A 15,871-nucleotide genomic window follows, 5' to 3' on the forward strand; every position below is an offset into this window, starting at 1 on the left:
ATGGCACTGAGAAAAGGCCACTGGAGGTGCAGAAGGTCTGGACTCAACTGTCTAACTGTAACCAACATCTATCCTTATGTCATTCCTGACAGACATCTGTTGTAGCTGTTCTTAAACCTCCAGTAGTGGGGACTCCTGTGCACTGCTTCTCATGTGGTCTGTTCCAGAGTTTTCCTAACTTATTATTACAATGTTTTACTTTGTGCCTCATTTAAGTGGCTTTTTTTCTTCTATTTTCCCCCCTTCAATTCCTGTTTTCTGTCCAGTAGGTCATAAACTTAGTGACCAGATTCTCTTCCCTATTTAGCACTAGACTTTTAGCATTTTGATTGTTTCCAGAAATAGGGCATCTAGCATACTCTGGCCAACCTGTTACTGTGTTACCACCCTCATCATAAAATATATTCCATTTCATCATAAAATATATTCTGAATATACCTTTGTTATGTTTAAAACCATTACCTGTTTTCCTATTCCTACAGCTCCTGCTAAAAAGTCTCTCCCAAATTTGATGATCATTTCCTTGATAAGCCATCACTTGTTAGATAGAAGAAGTCAGTTCATCTGACCTGTCATTTTTCAGTTGAATTTTCTTAACTAATTGTTCTTCTTATTCTCCACTGAACTATTTTCAACTCTTTTATTAAAGATGAGGAATAACTCTGAAGAATTATAGATAATCTTGCAGGACTTTGTGATTGAGCAATAAAATAGTAGATGCAAATCAGCATAGATTACTCTGAAGTGAAGGGCACTGGGGAAAAAAAAAACCCGAAGTTCACATTCAAAATAATTGACTGTGAGCTTGCCATTCCATTTCATGTTCAAGACCTCAGGATTTGAGGAGAAAAGATCAGCTCGATTTGCAGCATTTATCAGTAAAGCAGAAGCTATAGTGGTTTAGGAGGGATAGAGGACAAAGTAGAAATCATGCTGTCATGGCCCTGCATTTGGAACAGCATAGTGGAAAAGATTCAGAGAAAGTCAGAAAAAACAGCTTCATGAAGGGGGGTAACAGACTTCTAAAGACCATGTGTCACAGGTAGAGACTGACCATTATCCTCACCAGCACAGAACTAAACACATCAAATGAAACTGTCAGATTTAAACCAAATTAAAAGAGTGGAAAGCTGGAGAGGGACTGTGTAAAAGGGTATGTAGGGAGAGGGAAGGGGTACTGGCTTCAAAGTGACAGTGGGTTTAGAATGAGTCATTATTTTAGAATAAATTTTAGACATTAGGTTAGGAAAAAAATCTTTACTGCGAGGGTGGTGAGGTAGTGGAACATATTGCCCAGAGAAGCCATAGATGCCCCATCCCTGGAAATATTTGGGGACAGGATGAATGGGGCTTTGAGCATTCTGGTCTAGTGCAAGGTGTCCTTGCCACAGTGGGAAGTTGAGATTAGATGATTTCTTAAAAATTTTAGCAATGCAAACCATTCTCTCACTGTTGATGTAGCAAGCTAAGATTGTACCAAAGATATGGATCTTTCACAAGGTTAGTGATGTGTATTTTTTACAGAGTACAAGATGAGATGGGAAAGAAGAGAATCACTAAAGTTGATTTAACACATACTTGTAGATGAAGAGAGGAAGTATTGAATGACTAATGACTAAATTCTGGAGGAGTTTCTGGGGAAAGGCATGTTTGTCATGGTCTATAGTTATGTGCCTTTGCAGTTGTTGGAGACAATCTTACTGAGATAGATGAAGCTGTAGTAAAATAATTTTATATTCTGCCTTAATTTTTATATGTATTCTAGTTATTTTTTTCTATCTTTATCATCCTTTTTTTGCCTTAAAGAAATGTAAGGATACAGGATGTTTCTGTGGCACATGTTGATTTACATACAATGTGAGAGCATATCTGTGTGTAAACATCTAGACTTTTTCATATACTGTTTCAGCCCATGACAGTAAATCAATACCATGTCAATTACCTGTGTACCTGATTTCAGTCAAATGAAAGGTCTAGTCTTACTCTGACTGGAACCAATGATTATACCTATTTTACGTCATCTGCACCTGGCACTGCAGCTCTGTTAGAAATATAAAGTATCTTTAATGCTTCACATCAACTTAAGATTACACAGTAATATTTCTGAGGTTATACATTTTTATTCCCTATTATTTTTTCCTGAATTTACATAGTACAGGAGAAATAAATGGAGAGCCAGTGTATTTGACAGAACAAGTAGTTTCCATCACCTTTAAAATTATAGAAAACATAGTAAGCCTTACATACATTTCTTTATTATGACCATTTTACATTAATAAAACTGCAATTTAAGAGCTAGACCTCATAATTCAAAAAGAAATTTTGCTAAGTTCTTTGATGTGTAAGCTGGTATGTTTGCAAAAGCTGGTGTTTTTTGCACAATAGTTCATAGTATATAACTATTGTGCATGTTTTACCCATTTCCTCCTTACTAGATGAGTCAGTGAGACAAAAGTACTTTCACTATTGTTTTTGAAAGGATCAGTTAAGGTAGAGAGAGACGAACTTTTCTTTTGTCCCTGCTTTAAGTGGGGATTTTAGACTAAACAATCTGAGGAGGTTCCTGCCTGTTTGTTTGAGTTTGATTTTGAGATTCTCTGATTATAAAGGAAGATCAGGACCTGCATTTTTTCTAATTCTTATTTAGTGCCCGAGTTCAGGCCATTCTTCATTAGTTTAATTTAGTGTTTTCATAGAAAATCTTATTTGTTTGTTCAAAAGTTCATAGGAAATAAGTGACATGTCAGAAAAGAACTTTAAGACTTCTACACAGAATAGTGACAAAAATCAAACAAATTGAAATGAGATGTGTTTGGATTGTTTCAAATGTTAAATGTTAATTTTTTATGATTCTCTTTTAAATTAGCAAGATCTATATGTGTGCATTTATTTGGTGACAAGTGGCAAGATTTTTGTTTCTTTATTGCTTTAACTTGTTCCTCACCTTAGAAGATACTAGTTGTTTTGGGAGATGAAACATATGTATTAATTAATTATAATCAATAGTTATGTTCATCTACAAACCTCCGAAAATTTCGTAATTTATTGTGGGGTAAATGAAGTAAAATTGTTGTTCTTCTTCCACAGGGTGCGAGAGTACAAAACACAGCCAAGAATTTAGGAGTGAGGGATAGAACACCACAGTCTGTGCCAAGGTAATTGATTCTTTTGTGTCCTAGACCATGGTCTACTTTGTGCCAAATTCAGTCCTAGCTGTTCAAAAGCTAACAGTAAACATTGACTATATTATGCTTTAGCTGGTAAGATTTCGCTCTTAACGTACTTAAAATCAGTTGCACTCTTAGCCATACAATTCTTCAAGTGGTTAGTGGCACAAGTCTGCACTATGTAGCACTTCAAAACATGCCAATTTTTGAAAAATGAATCCTAGTATATGTTAATTATGAAAACACAGGAGTAAGTCCTTCATCACTTGTTATATTTAGTGGGTTTGGGTAAATACTCTTAACTAGATCCATAACCCCATTTTAATGCAATACTGTACTGCAGAATCATGTTCTAGTTGCATTTGGGGATGATGTAGTCTTTCTTTGTCTCTTTCTGGAACATGCATTACAATGAAAAATAGGTTATTCTATATTTATTCTTTTTAATATTGTGGTGGATTGCAGGTACTGGAAATGTTTCCTTAAAAGCACAATACTTGTAAATAAAAAAAACCAAACAATTCTTAATTTTATCTTAAAATGGTACTAATAATACAGAACTAATTTAAACTGGGTTTTACTGATTTAAACAGATCATTTTTGTTGACTAATGAGAACATATTGAATGAGCTAGACATACACATAAAATACAGAACAGATCCACTGTGGTGCTTCAGTAAGGAAACAGGGAACTAGTAAAACCTGATAGACACGACCTGAATTAGCTTAGGATTTGATTAGTTTAGAGACAGTCCAAGACCAAAGATCTCTGATCAGCTGTTTTGCCTTGAGGAAATCCACGGCAATAAAGTAGCATTTTGTTATGTTAAAAGTAATTAAAGCATTAGTAGGAGAAGACTTTTCACATTTTGAACAGTATGATTTGAGACTTAAATTAATTCCTTCATGACATAATTCTGGAGACAGCCAAAGAATTCTCGCAACCCAAACTTTTCCCATCCCAACACAACAATATTGTCTAGATTCAGGGTTTTTGTGAAAAAGGAAAAATCTAAGTTCTCAAAAATTGAAACTTAGCAATAAGATTTTTTAGCATTTCATCTGTGGAAAAAGGACTGCCTCTTTCCGGCTGAAATTCCCACAATGTAGCACTGAAATGCTGAAGAATGATGAGAATATAGAATAGACACAGTTACCTGGCACACTTGCCTGTGAGCAGCAATAGCAATGTCACAGGAATATGCCAGACCTCCGTGGTTAGGGCATCAGATGCACAACTCAGAATTGTCATCAGCAGGATACTTTTGATGTATAGCTAAACAATACTATGGCTTCTCAGTTCTCTGCTTTTGAAACAATTTTGTATTTGGTGTTTCAATTAACATCACTTGACAGGGTTCTCTTGTTGTCTGCAGCTGCCACTGTTTGTTTTCTCAGCTGATGTTTGTGCTATCTCAAATAGTTGTTCCATATATATTGACCCAGAACAAGCTACTTTGGCATTGTAGCAACTTCAGATCATTAGGGATGTGTGCAGCCTTATTGTTAGCTTAACAGTTCTTTTATATTACTTTCTCTGAAGATAATCTTAGTGACTACTGCTATAACCTGAAGAATACACTGACCTTAGTACTTTGGGGCTGAAGTTTTCTGCACTTTGCTCCATAAAAATTAAACATTGCTAAAATATCATCAAGTATTAACCCCACTGCAATTACTCTAGATGAGATGCTAACTGTAATTTTATCTGTCTTCTGCCAGCTCTGAATATTACTGTTTTATTATGCCAGCAGAATCAAATAATCAACCTGTTTATTCTTCTCTGCATTCTTGTCTGTATAAAGATCAGACCTTATCCTCTCATCAGTATAAAAATGACATATATGTGTATTGCCTTATATATAGCTCCTAACAGATGTTTTGGTGACTGCACAATGTGACCTTAAATGATCATGTTTCTGAATCTGCTGTGACTATGTGGAAAAGCCCAATGATCTTCAGAACACGTTATGGTGGTCATTTCTCTTTGCTATTCAGTGATACATTTTCCCAGAGGAATATGTGTAATCTCCAAATGAGATCATGTCTATGGCTGGTTCTAATTGCTGTGGTTTCAGAGGAGATACTGTATGCTGGACAGGAGTACAGAACAAGGGGTGTGAGGTCAGACTGACTGCCTTTTATTTTCAGTGTTTCTATTATAAGGGTAAAGTTTCAAACACCTGTTAATAACCAAGTCATTTCAAAAGGGGTTAATAGAAGTCCAAAAACTTTTATAAAAGCAGTGGATATTTCAGTCTGTTCCGAGATAATAATTTGAACCAAATCTTACTGCTGTTGACTTCATCCATGAGGAAGCAGAGGGAGAGAGAATTTAAAATCTGCTACTAGTGTCACGTCTGACACCTGTCTTAGGTGCTTCAAACAGCACCAGTTCTTCATGGAAATATTTTTAGAGAGGTTTGACTGGGCCAAGACAAAACAGAATTGGAAGCAATTGCATTCACCAAGCAGTTTTTCCAATTGAGAAATCCAGGGCAACAACTGATAACAGGCTTAATGAAGGCATCTTCAGTGCAGAAAAATGAAAATTTTCTGTATTGAAATGTGTTTATAAGACTGCTTATTGATATGTGTTTTAAATGTTCCACTTTCAATGTAAAAAAAGAAGATTTGATTAGTTTTCTATTGATGGTATTAAACTGAATTCATAACTTTTGTTTTGCAGTGCAGAAAGATGTAACTTTGTGTTCCTTAAATTTACTCATCTTAATAATGACCAGGCTTTAAGAATAATAATTGCTTTGTTTGTCATTGTCAGATTATACAAGCTCTGCCAGCCACCACCACCCGTTGGAGAAGAATGAGGAGATCTGCTCTAGAAAACAACCCAGTAATGGACTTTAGAATACTGGGATTATATGGCAAAAATCCAACTGCACTATAGCAGTATATCCCTGCAGCTTTGATAAATAAGAAAAAAAAAAAATCTTTTACTCAGGACAAAGAAAGAAATACCCTAAATATTACCTACTGCCATTGAAAGATGTTTTCCCAAAAGCATTTCTGAAATCTGTGTGTTCCAGCCTTACACTCATAGGACAGTACTCTTCCTTGGGAATTTAACACTGGAATCAGACTAATTTGATGTGTCTTGCTCAGCCACATGAAAGGTGTAGCCAGCAGCTTGAAAAAAGTCTTGGTCAGAGGGAATGTCTTCACTTGTACACTATGCAGAATGTTAAAGCCTAGATAAACTAGGCTTGATAATGAGCATGCACTTCATATGGGGCCCTTTGCACTTGAGAAAGCTTTTTTCCTGTCACCATCATAATTTCTTGGAATGTTAACTTTACTGTTTCAAGAATATAATGTGAGGTTTAAAGATGGAATGCTCATTTCAGAGTTGTGTTTAATGGCTGCAGAGGTGTGTGCTTGTGATCAGTAAACTCAGCCATGTCTGAAGCAGTGCTTGTCATGCTGCTTTGGAAGGAGGAGCTACATGGCATTAGGAGTGCCTCATGGTATGGCATATAAGGTAATGTTCTGCCCTTTTGCAGCTGCCATTATAATGAAGCAGAAGGATGAGTCTGATCTTCATCCATTGTTAGCCTGAGTTTCAGACTCTAATAGATGTTTTACATTATTACATCTCTGCACTTCAGAGTTTTCCAGAGTTGTGTATTTTCTTCTATAGCACTACACTAAAAAATCTGCATAAGGCAGAGATGAGTCAGTGTTGTTAAACTGGAAATGGCTGGTTGAAGTTCAAGCATAGTTTGGGGTTTTGATGTTTTATGCTACCATTTTCCGCATTTTGTCAGAATTGTATTGTATAGCGTCTCAGTTCTTTGGAGTGGTAATTGTTATAGATTTATTTTGAAATTGTACTAACTATTTAGAGAGCCCAGGGAGAATTTATCTGCATTTGGCTGTTCTTTTGGCCAAAGAATTTTCATTTTTTAAATGCCCCCAAATGAGGATTTATATATGAGCACGTTAAAACAAAAACCATATTCTGAAATAGTTCTACTTGCAGCAGTAGCTATGTATTCCATTACAGCAAGACACATACTGCTGAATAAAATTTATTTTTTGTACAACAGTGGCCTGTAGTTATGCTGTAGCAATCAAACCACACAACATAATTTTTGCATATGATCTAAATATTTAAGAATCTGTCAATCGACAATGAAATAAGTGAGAAGTAAAAAGGAATTGTACTCTTGAAGAGAGTGGGTTTTTTAGAGGATATTTAGGGAACTTGTTACTTTTCTCCAAAGAAGGAATTAGAGCTCCTACCTTTTTCAGTATTCTAAATGTTTTTACACAGACCTTAATTTTTGCTAAGAAAATAAATATTTTTATATATCCACAGATATACATGTCTGTGCATATATGTACATTTCAACATGTATATATTTATGTAGTCATATCTATTACTGGTCTTACCATAAAAAGAGAATGTTTGCCTTAAACTATGACAAAAGCATGCAGTAATGAACACTCCAGTAACAATTTCACCTTGGTGCTTTGTTTACTCTCATAGTTGCTGGAAACTATTGAACCATGATCTTTTTGATTAAAAAAACTTAATATACACAAAAGCAAAATAAAAAAAAACCCCAAAAACATTACTTTTAAAGGCTTTTGTCTAGCATGACCTAATGCTTACACATAAGAAAGAATTGTTTTCTATAATTGCTGTTCTAGTCAGGGTCTCATACTTTCAGATGTGTTTCATTCACAGCAGCAGTATTGACTACAGTAATTCCTGCTCCAGGCAAAAGCACCAATAACTTCAGTTTCTGCTTGTTCAGACATCAGAAGTACAGAGAAGCCATAAGCACCTCAAGCCAACAGCTCTGAGCTCACAGCTTCCTGTGAGGTGTGGTTAACTATGAGGGAAGTCAGCTGTTGGCTGTATGGAGCTGCTGAGCCTGTATGAAATAAAATAACCTAGGGGACAAAATCTGTTGCATGTACATGCATTATTGTAACTAGTAATTGCCTTTTTTTATATAGCATTGAAAATGATAGGAGTGCAAATACTCCAAAATAGTCTCCCTGTATATGATAATTCCCTGTTTCATTTTTTTGTTGATATAATGGGATAATAGATATTTGTAAGGGATAAACAGTTATAAGCCAGTCACTGGACAAAATTCTTTAGCTGTTGTTTCACGAGTGGGCATCGGAAATCTTGACCTCTAATTTTGGTATCTAACTTGTAGTCCTTTATTCTTATTTGCCCCTTCTAGAGACAGTTTTCAAAAACCTATTAAGCCTTATGAGCTTTATTGGTGACCCATACTGAAAGTAAAGTGTCTATTTAGCCTGGTATCAAAGTAGCTGAGCAACTTAAGCCCTGGTTTTCTGGGATTACAGGTAACGCATAAAAATATGATTCCACAGTAACACACAGACTCAGGTTGGAAAAGATCTCTGGGATCCTTGACTCTAACTTAGAGATCGAGTCCAACCTATTTTCAGAGGAAATGGGCATAAATGGCCCACTTACTGTCTATTAAAAAGTGGGAACCTGATTTCCCAAAATGTTCTTCAATGGCCTGTCTGAAACATTGTGTAGAATTCAGATGGCTTTTCTTGTTCCTCTGCTTTCAGGGCACACTACACATTCTGACACCATTCTATTGACTTCTAATAACATTAAATGGACTTAAATAAGTCTATTCCTGAAATATAAATTTACGTATGTTCATTATTAAAGTTGTTTATCTTGTTTGGTGTATGTAGTGGATGTATTTATTCCTCTACAATATGCATTTGTAGAGAAAAAAAATCCATTCTCATCACAGTATGTTTATCCTCTTATAAATTTTTAAACTAACAGGTGACATGGAGAGATGACCAAGGGTGATGATTTACAAGGATTGTATCACCTGTAGCTTCTTAAATCTTTGCTTTGACAGAAATGGGTTATGTAGCCTTTTTTAACAACAATGTGTTGTACTGGTTTAGGGGGAAAGCATTTTCTGTATGTAATTTTTACCTTTTCACCCAAGGAAAGTGTAATTCTTCTGGGAATTAATTCAAGGATCTAGAGGCATACATTACCAAATACTACCACGATCCAATGCTTACCTGGAAAAGGAGGCCCAGGAACAGCTGAGTTTCCATGAGTTGCCATAGCATACATGCTTGGAGACAACATAGATTTTAAGTAGAGTTGAGGATGTTTGGCCTATCTTTGTGACCATCCTCTATGAATATTAGGATGTTAAACAGTCTTTAGTCTACGAAATGGCCGTTGATCCAGTCTAGTTCCCCAAATTAATTATTTCTAATGCTATTTTCCTTGTAGATTGTAAATATAAATAAATAGAAAAAAAATGTATATAGTCTAGTTTTTCAATATCAGACTTCGTGTTTAGAGATCCATTTCAAAGTAAATATTCCTGCTGTCAGCTGAAGCAACCAACCAATTTCTTATCTACTGAGACAGTTGGAATCTTTAGTGGATTTTTGGGTAGATTTCACTGGGTTTTAGCAAATGCATCAGGTTTTTGGATTGGTTTATATTTGTTTATTTTAATGCAGTCAGTAGTGATCAGAACTGTTCTTCTACTGGTTTAGAGCCAAGACAATTAAACTTCAGTCAACCAGGATTTACAGTAGTCATACCTAATTTCATTTGTTAGAATCTTTTAATGGAAAAAAATTACCCATGTTTATTGATCTATTTTTAGCCAGAGAATTCACAAGCAAATGTGTTTTATTAATTTGTTGTCAGATGTAGTGTGTATATATATATATATATATATGTATTTAAGACAATTGCCTGAATATGAGTATGCACATCATGGTTAAGCATGATGCTCAAAAAAAGAAAGTGTCATTCATTTCATTTAAATGAGAAAATAAGTAACTGTAGTATATATCTGCATATTGTTCCATACTCTACTTAACAGCTCCTTCATGGATATGCCTTCCAGCATCTGACGCATATTTTGCGCCATTTGTGTTCAACAGTATGAAACGATAATGCATTGCCTTATGTATTTTATCTCCGTACTTGATAAATGCAGGTAGTGCTTTTTTAATTGTACTCCAACAGTACTCTGGCATTGGTAAATTAGATGTGCAGTGCATACCTGACTCAGGATACCTGGATTTTTCATCATTAGTTTTTGAAGTATAAAAACATATTGAACTCATATTTTTGTATGCTGACAATTGTGTAGGGTTTTTCTATATACTGTATATATCAACCAGGTTTTCCTAAAGAAATTTTATTATTATGAACGTTTCCCTTTTCCTGCTAGAAGACGTGTGTTTATGCTTTCCTGTTATGTTTGTATAAATGAATATACAGCACACACAGTCATGCAGATGTTAACACTGGTGAGAAATTTCAGATTTTCCAGAGGCTAATCAAGCTTTTTTCTCTTATGTTCTTCTCTAAAAAGATATATCTCCATACTAGAAATCTACTTTAGACATAACTTCTACTTCAGTTTGAAAGTCCAATAGAGTGCTCGAAGTAGTTGGATATTTCTGTAAGTACTTAGATTTGGACTTCCATGGGAATACCCACAACATCTTCTTTGTGTATTTGTGTCCTATCTGCAGTATCATTTGCCAGATTTAAAAATCTAAGCAGCCTTATTAACTTCTTTACACTCTGTATATAGTGTACGTATTTGGTTATACTTGTGTTACACTTTAAAAAAAATTAAACTTAATTCCTGCATTGAGTATTGCACACATTTTTCAAATTATGAATATATTTTGTAACATCTCATTAAGCACAAGAAACCATTTAAAATATTAAGAGAAAAAGACTGCTTTGAAATATTATGTGTAAGTACAGCCATACACAGAATGTCTCAGCTTTTGTTTTAAAACAATCAAACTAGCAATTCTGTGGGTAGTTGAGTTTGTTGGAAGTAACCTTTGGAATGAAAATCCTTGGAACATGGATTTAATTTACTTTTTTCCATTATTTTGTAAAGTGCCTCTGTAGCATACTTTGAATCAGTTATTATATTGATAATGGGTAAAACTAACACTGTGTACTTTTAGATCTATGGTTTATTTTTTTAGTTACATAGTAAAGACTGGAATGGTAACACTGTATTACAAAATGCCAGAGAGCAATAAAACCATTCATAATATGGCCACTGCAAACCTCTTTCTTTGTAAGCAAGAAGTTGGGAGGGAGGAGGTTGAGAGTCTTTAGCCCTTTCATTGTGCCTGCCTAGAAATTCTGCTGCAAGAGAACAAAAATTGAACTAGAAATAAACCTTTATAATAAGAATCTCTTCTGCAAACCCAGGCCCAGCCCAGGCTCATCGCTGGTAATTGAAATACATCTTTATAATCATTGGAAAACTGAACCATGCATAAGCTGTAGTCCCTGGCTTTTGGCAGTTCTACTTTGTGAAGGCTGGAAGAGACACAGGCATGAAAATTGATTTCTGGACCTGTGGTGCCATCACTGTTCCATGAAGCTCTGGAATATCCACCACTTTTTTGTCTGAGGAATTTCTGCTTACTGCTGTGCACAACGGGTAATCTGCAAACATAGTGTGGAGTGTTGTACTCCTTGTACTAGAAAAACACCAAGGAATGACTGATCCTTTAGAGGGATCTTTTGGGATGCCAGGGGGTTGAGGAGTTGCACTTGCATTGTTTCTTTTGTAGGACTGAAAGCTGATGAACTATTGGACCTTGCAGAGCAGTTGTCTATATATGAAATGAGTTCTGATTTCTGCATGGTTGTGATCAACAGATGTTCAGGACTGAAAGAAATAGTGGAGACAGGACCAAAAGCAACTACAATTACTTTGTAAAATCCCTGTTGTTGTCTATCTTATGCAGCAAGGAAGAGAATGTAAGTATTTCTGGATAACTAGACTTGAAAGATAGCTTTTTTTCCTTCTGTCTATGTATTCGTTTCTCTAATTTTGTGAAGGAAGGCAGCATGGCATGTTAAAGTATTCAGCAGCAGAAGTGACCATAGGGTTTCAAATATAGTTTGCTTTTCTACAAGTGAAGTTTCTTTTTTCAGTGCTCCTCATTTCTGTGGTCTTGATGCCATGAATACCTCAGAAATAAAGAACAAAGAATTCTTTTCTTGAGCAGCATACACAATGGGAATAAATAGTGCTTTGAAATAAATACTGAGAAAGATAATCAATTACACCATGGTAGCACTTGGGTGTCCAGTAATTTTGCATCTTTCATGAGAAAGTGTTGCTATCATCATGATTTGAAAGTCAAAAAAGTCTGCAAAAGCACTTGATACACTTACATGTCAAATGAGCACGGTGTGAGTTCATGATTCAGAAAAGATAATATATCTCTGCCTCCCATCAAAATATGTGTCTGCTAAGCTTTGACAGTAAAGACACTTCCTTTTGAATGTTACTCATAAACTTACTTTTGGTATGTATTTGATTGCTTGGGAGGCTTTTTTAATAGCTCATTATGTCATGCAGAAACAGGATAGATGAAGCTTATACTAACGAAGTGGAATTTCTAACAGTTATTTCATTCTTGCTTGTAGAATCTTAATTCTCTGAAACTGCTTTTCCAGATAGTACTTGATTCCCTGCTCCCCCTTCCTTATTTTCACATTAATTTTGCTCTGTACCAGTGCTGGTACAGGTGTGTCCATGAATAACATACTCCTGGCTTGTGTTGACTTGAAGTAGACCAATGACTTAGGCTAATGGGGAGGGGAAGTGACCATTTCCAGTCACAAGGTAGATGGTAGACTTCTTCCATTGATTTTAATCTTGGGAATAAGGGTAGTGTACAAAGATATATAGTGTCTGTATCCCTAATTTGGCAAAAAGATCTGAAAATGGATCTCCAGAATGTAATCAGGGTTGGAGAGGTAGAAAAAGACACTGGGTACTTAGGAGGAGTGTAAAATAAGGCAAATGCTGAGCAGTATAAACACAACACTGGAAAGTCCTGAAGACCTGGCTTTAGTTTTTCCAAGTATTTAACACAGGTGATGTTTTATAAACAACTGCATGCTTCATAGAAGACTCAATATAAGTTAGAATTTTAACTTGTATCTAGATTTTTTTAAGCTCTAGGTTTTAGCTAGTTATTAATTATTGAGTTCTTTATCAGGGCAGGAGGGATTTTAGCATCTGGAATAAATAATCAGTGTCTTTCCCTGTGAAGTATAGCAGCCTCTAAAAGTAGGAGGAAATTGTACTGGATGTATTCTGGGAGCATAATCAAATGAAAGGAACACCAATAGGTTTTGATTCTGCATTCATTTAAATTAATAACCAAATTTTCATTGACTGCATAGAATGAATCCATAATATGAGCACTATTATGCCAGACCCAGACTAGCTTGAATGGCTGTCAACGTGTTTAGTTCACCTAATTAATGAAACTATTCATGTCTCAAGACAGAAAGCTTGACTGGAAATGAGAAGCAGACCACATGTAATCAATGAGGTTTTGTCATCAACCAGCCATAGAGTAGGTCTAATCAAACCAATACAGGACATGACTGCAAGCAAATGAACATCAGCAGTGTATTATCTACAGCCAGTGCATCCTCACAAAACTTAATGACAAAGTATCACCCAGATTAAGATGGAAATAATGTCTGATGCTAATCAGTGCTACTTGCTCATATTGTAACACATTTCAAAATAGATTGAGTGGCAGCTGAAATCAAAGTCAAGACAAAGTGAAGCTTGATTGAATGCTTAGCAATATATTAGATGCTGTTCCAAAATAAGAAAATACGTAAAGCTTTTATACATTAAGAAGTTGAGTAGGTGTTTGGAATTTTGACAGCACACCCTGGAAAATTAGTAACTTGGGAAACAGGGAAATAATTACAGTCATGTGCCAATTTTAAAGGTCATTTGTGGGCCTGATACAGACAGAACAAACAGGAGGCTTTCATTTCTGGATTACTTCCCATGACTTTGACAGAAGGCATTAATACTTGAAACTGTAGCATAGGACTAAATTACATTATCTGAGTATTCACCACACAACATTCATGAGGAGAAAGAGAATTTCATTTACTCTTAGGCCTTATAGCTAAACAAACACAAATCCCCTACCTAATCACAACTCCTGTTTTTGTATCTAATGTGTGAAACAATCAATGTCTCTCTACTTTCCTCAGTAACAAAACAATACATTAAATGAAATTTTAAGAAATTTTCCTGATTTTTTTTTCATTTAATAAAATTTATTCAGGCAGGTGAGATGCCTTTCAGAGGAGCAGTAGAAGCTAATATTCTAGTCACACTGATCATATGGGCTTATTGTGCCTTCAACACCTCTCTTGATAGCCACAGTATGTTTGGAGTTCCCTGCATGAGCAATTTTCCTAGAAGTGAGCAATCAGGCAAAGAGAGGACTCTGAAGATGGAGGTGGGACTGAAATGTTTTCTGCTGAGACTGTGGTAAAAATGCACCCTGTGCACATTAATGTTCTAAATTCTATTATCTAAATGACCTTATAACAAAAAAACTCAGTTCAGTTTCATGGAAATAGAATATGAGCCTTCCTGATGGTCTTTCATTTATCTGCATGCCAGAAAAATAGGAAACAGATATTCTGTACCAGCAAGAATACAAGTGAGACAACTGTCTGTATTGTGTTTTAGAATGAGAAGGGCAGGAAAACAGTGGAAATACCTACTTTCTCCCTAGGTATTCTCAGCAATTATATTTGCCTTAGGTCACATTAGATCAAAAGAAATGGGGACATATCCCTCATGATAGTGAGGATTTCAGTAAATTTCAAAACAGTTCAAAATTTTCTTCAAAGAAGTAGAAAATTTGATATAAAGTGAGGAACTCCTTCTAATGTTCTTCTACTGAGTTCTATTTCCATGTTTCAAAATGCTAATAATTCCTGTGAACCTTCCTTAAAACAGACTCAGTGGGGAGGACAAAGAATAAACCAGCATGGAAAATGGACTCTGCTCATGATCAAAGGAAAGAAAATCACAGATGCTAAGGGCATTTCAATTATGCTGAACCACAACCATTTTCTGTTTCATTCAGAATTGGTTTGAAGTGTGTCATGGAGCAGGGCTGGCAGTGCAGTGTGGAAATACAAAGCTCTGGCAGGTTTTTTGAAGTTGTGATGCATGAAAGCAGGTCTGCTTTGAACATGATGGGGTGAAATGGAAGAAATCTGCTTCCCTTTTGCCCTTCATGTGAAATGTGCTGTTTGCCTCCCATACAGGACTGTTTAACTAAGCTTCTATGGGAAATGAGACTTTTTGTCAACCTAGATTTTAACAGTCTGTCTGCTGAAAAATAATTTGCTTTCTGTATCCTGCAGTGACAGCTATGTAGTGTTTCAGCTACTGCAGAATAGTATGGAGGTGTGATAGGACAGACCAGAGGAGCTGTTGAGGTTGTTCTGTCTTGAGCTCTTGCTAGTCCAGTGCTGTATATCTGTATGTAGCCTGTATAGCTACAGCAGGAGAGAGAAAAAATTGCTCCTTTTCTAGAGCACAGTCAGGCCACTGGGGTGCAGTCTTGGGATAAGCACATTCACAGAAGTGTATGTTGTTTAGTTTGGACTATAGACTCTCAGTTGCAACGCCAAAAACTCTAAGATTTTTATATCCTCATTTGTATTAGGTGTTATAAATGTATGTACTTGGGATCAGGCCTTCTTTGCTTCAGATTCCAGAAGCACTTAGATGAGAGTTACACTGCAACCTATTTGCCTACCAGCCCACTTGGTGTACCTGGAGCAGAGCTACAGT

The 15,871-nt window shown here is 35.8% G+C and overlaps 1 protein-coding gene across 2 annotated transcripts in view; it reads left to right on the plus strand.

The window, feature by feature from the left end:
- PREX2 (phosphatidylinositol-3,4,5-trisphosphate dependent Rac exchange factor 2) overlaps positions 1 to 11,272 on the plus strand; it is a 168,907-nt gene extending 157,635 nt beyond the window's left edge. For both annotated transcript variants that reach the window (XM_002198999.6, XM_072924731.1), the window contains exons 39-40: positions 3,088 to 3,155; positions 5,950 to 11,272. In XM_002198999.6, the coding sequence (XP_002199035.4) occupies positions 3,088 to 3,155; positions 5,950 to 5,995 (114 nt within the window). In that variant the 3' untranslated portion in view covers positions 5,996 to 11,272. The remainder of the gene's footprint in view (positions 1 to 3,087; positions 3,156 to 5,949) is intronic.
- Positions 11,273 to 15,871: the final 4,599 nt, after the last annotated feature.

The sequence above is a fragment of the Taeniopygia guttata genome, chromosome 2, assembly GCF_048771995.1.
Source record: "Taeniopygia guttata chromosome 2, bTaeGut7.mat, whole genome shotgun sequence".
Classification (NCBI taxonomy): domain Eukaryota; kingdom Metazoa; phylum Chordata; class Aves; order Passeriformes; family Estrildidae; genus Taeniopygia; species Taeniopygia guttata.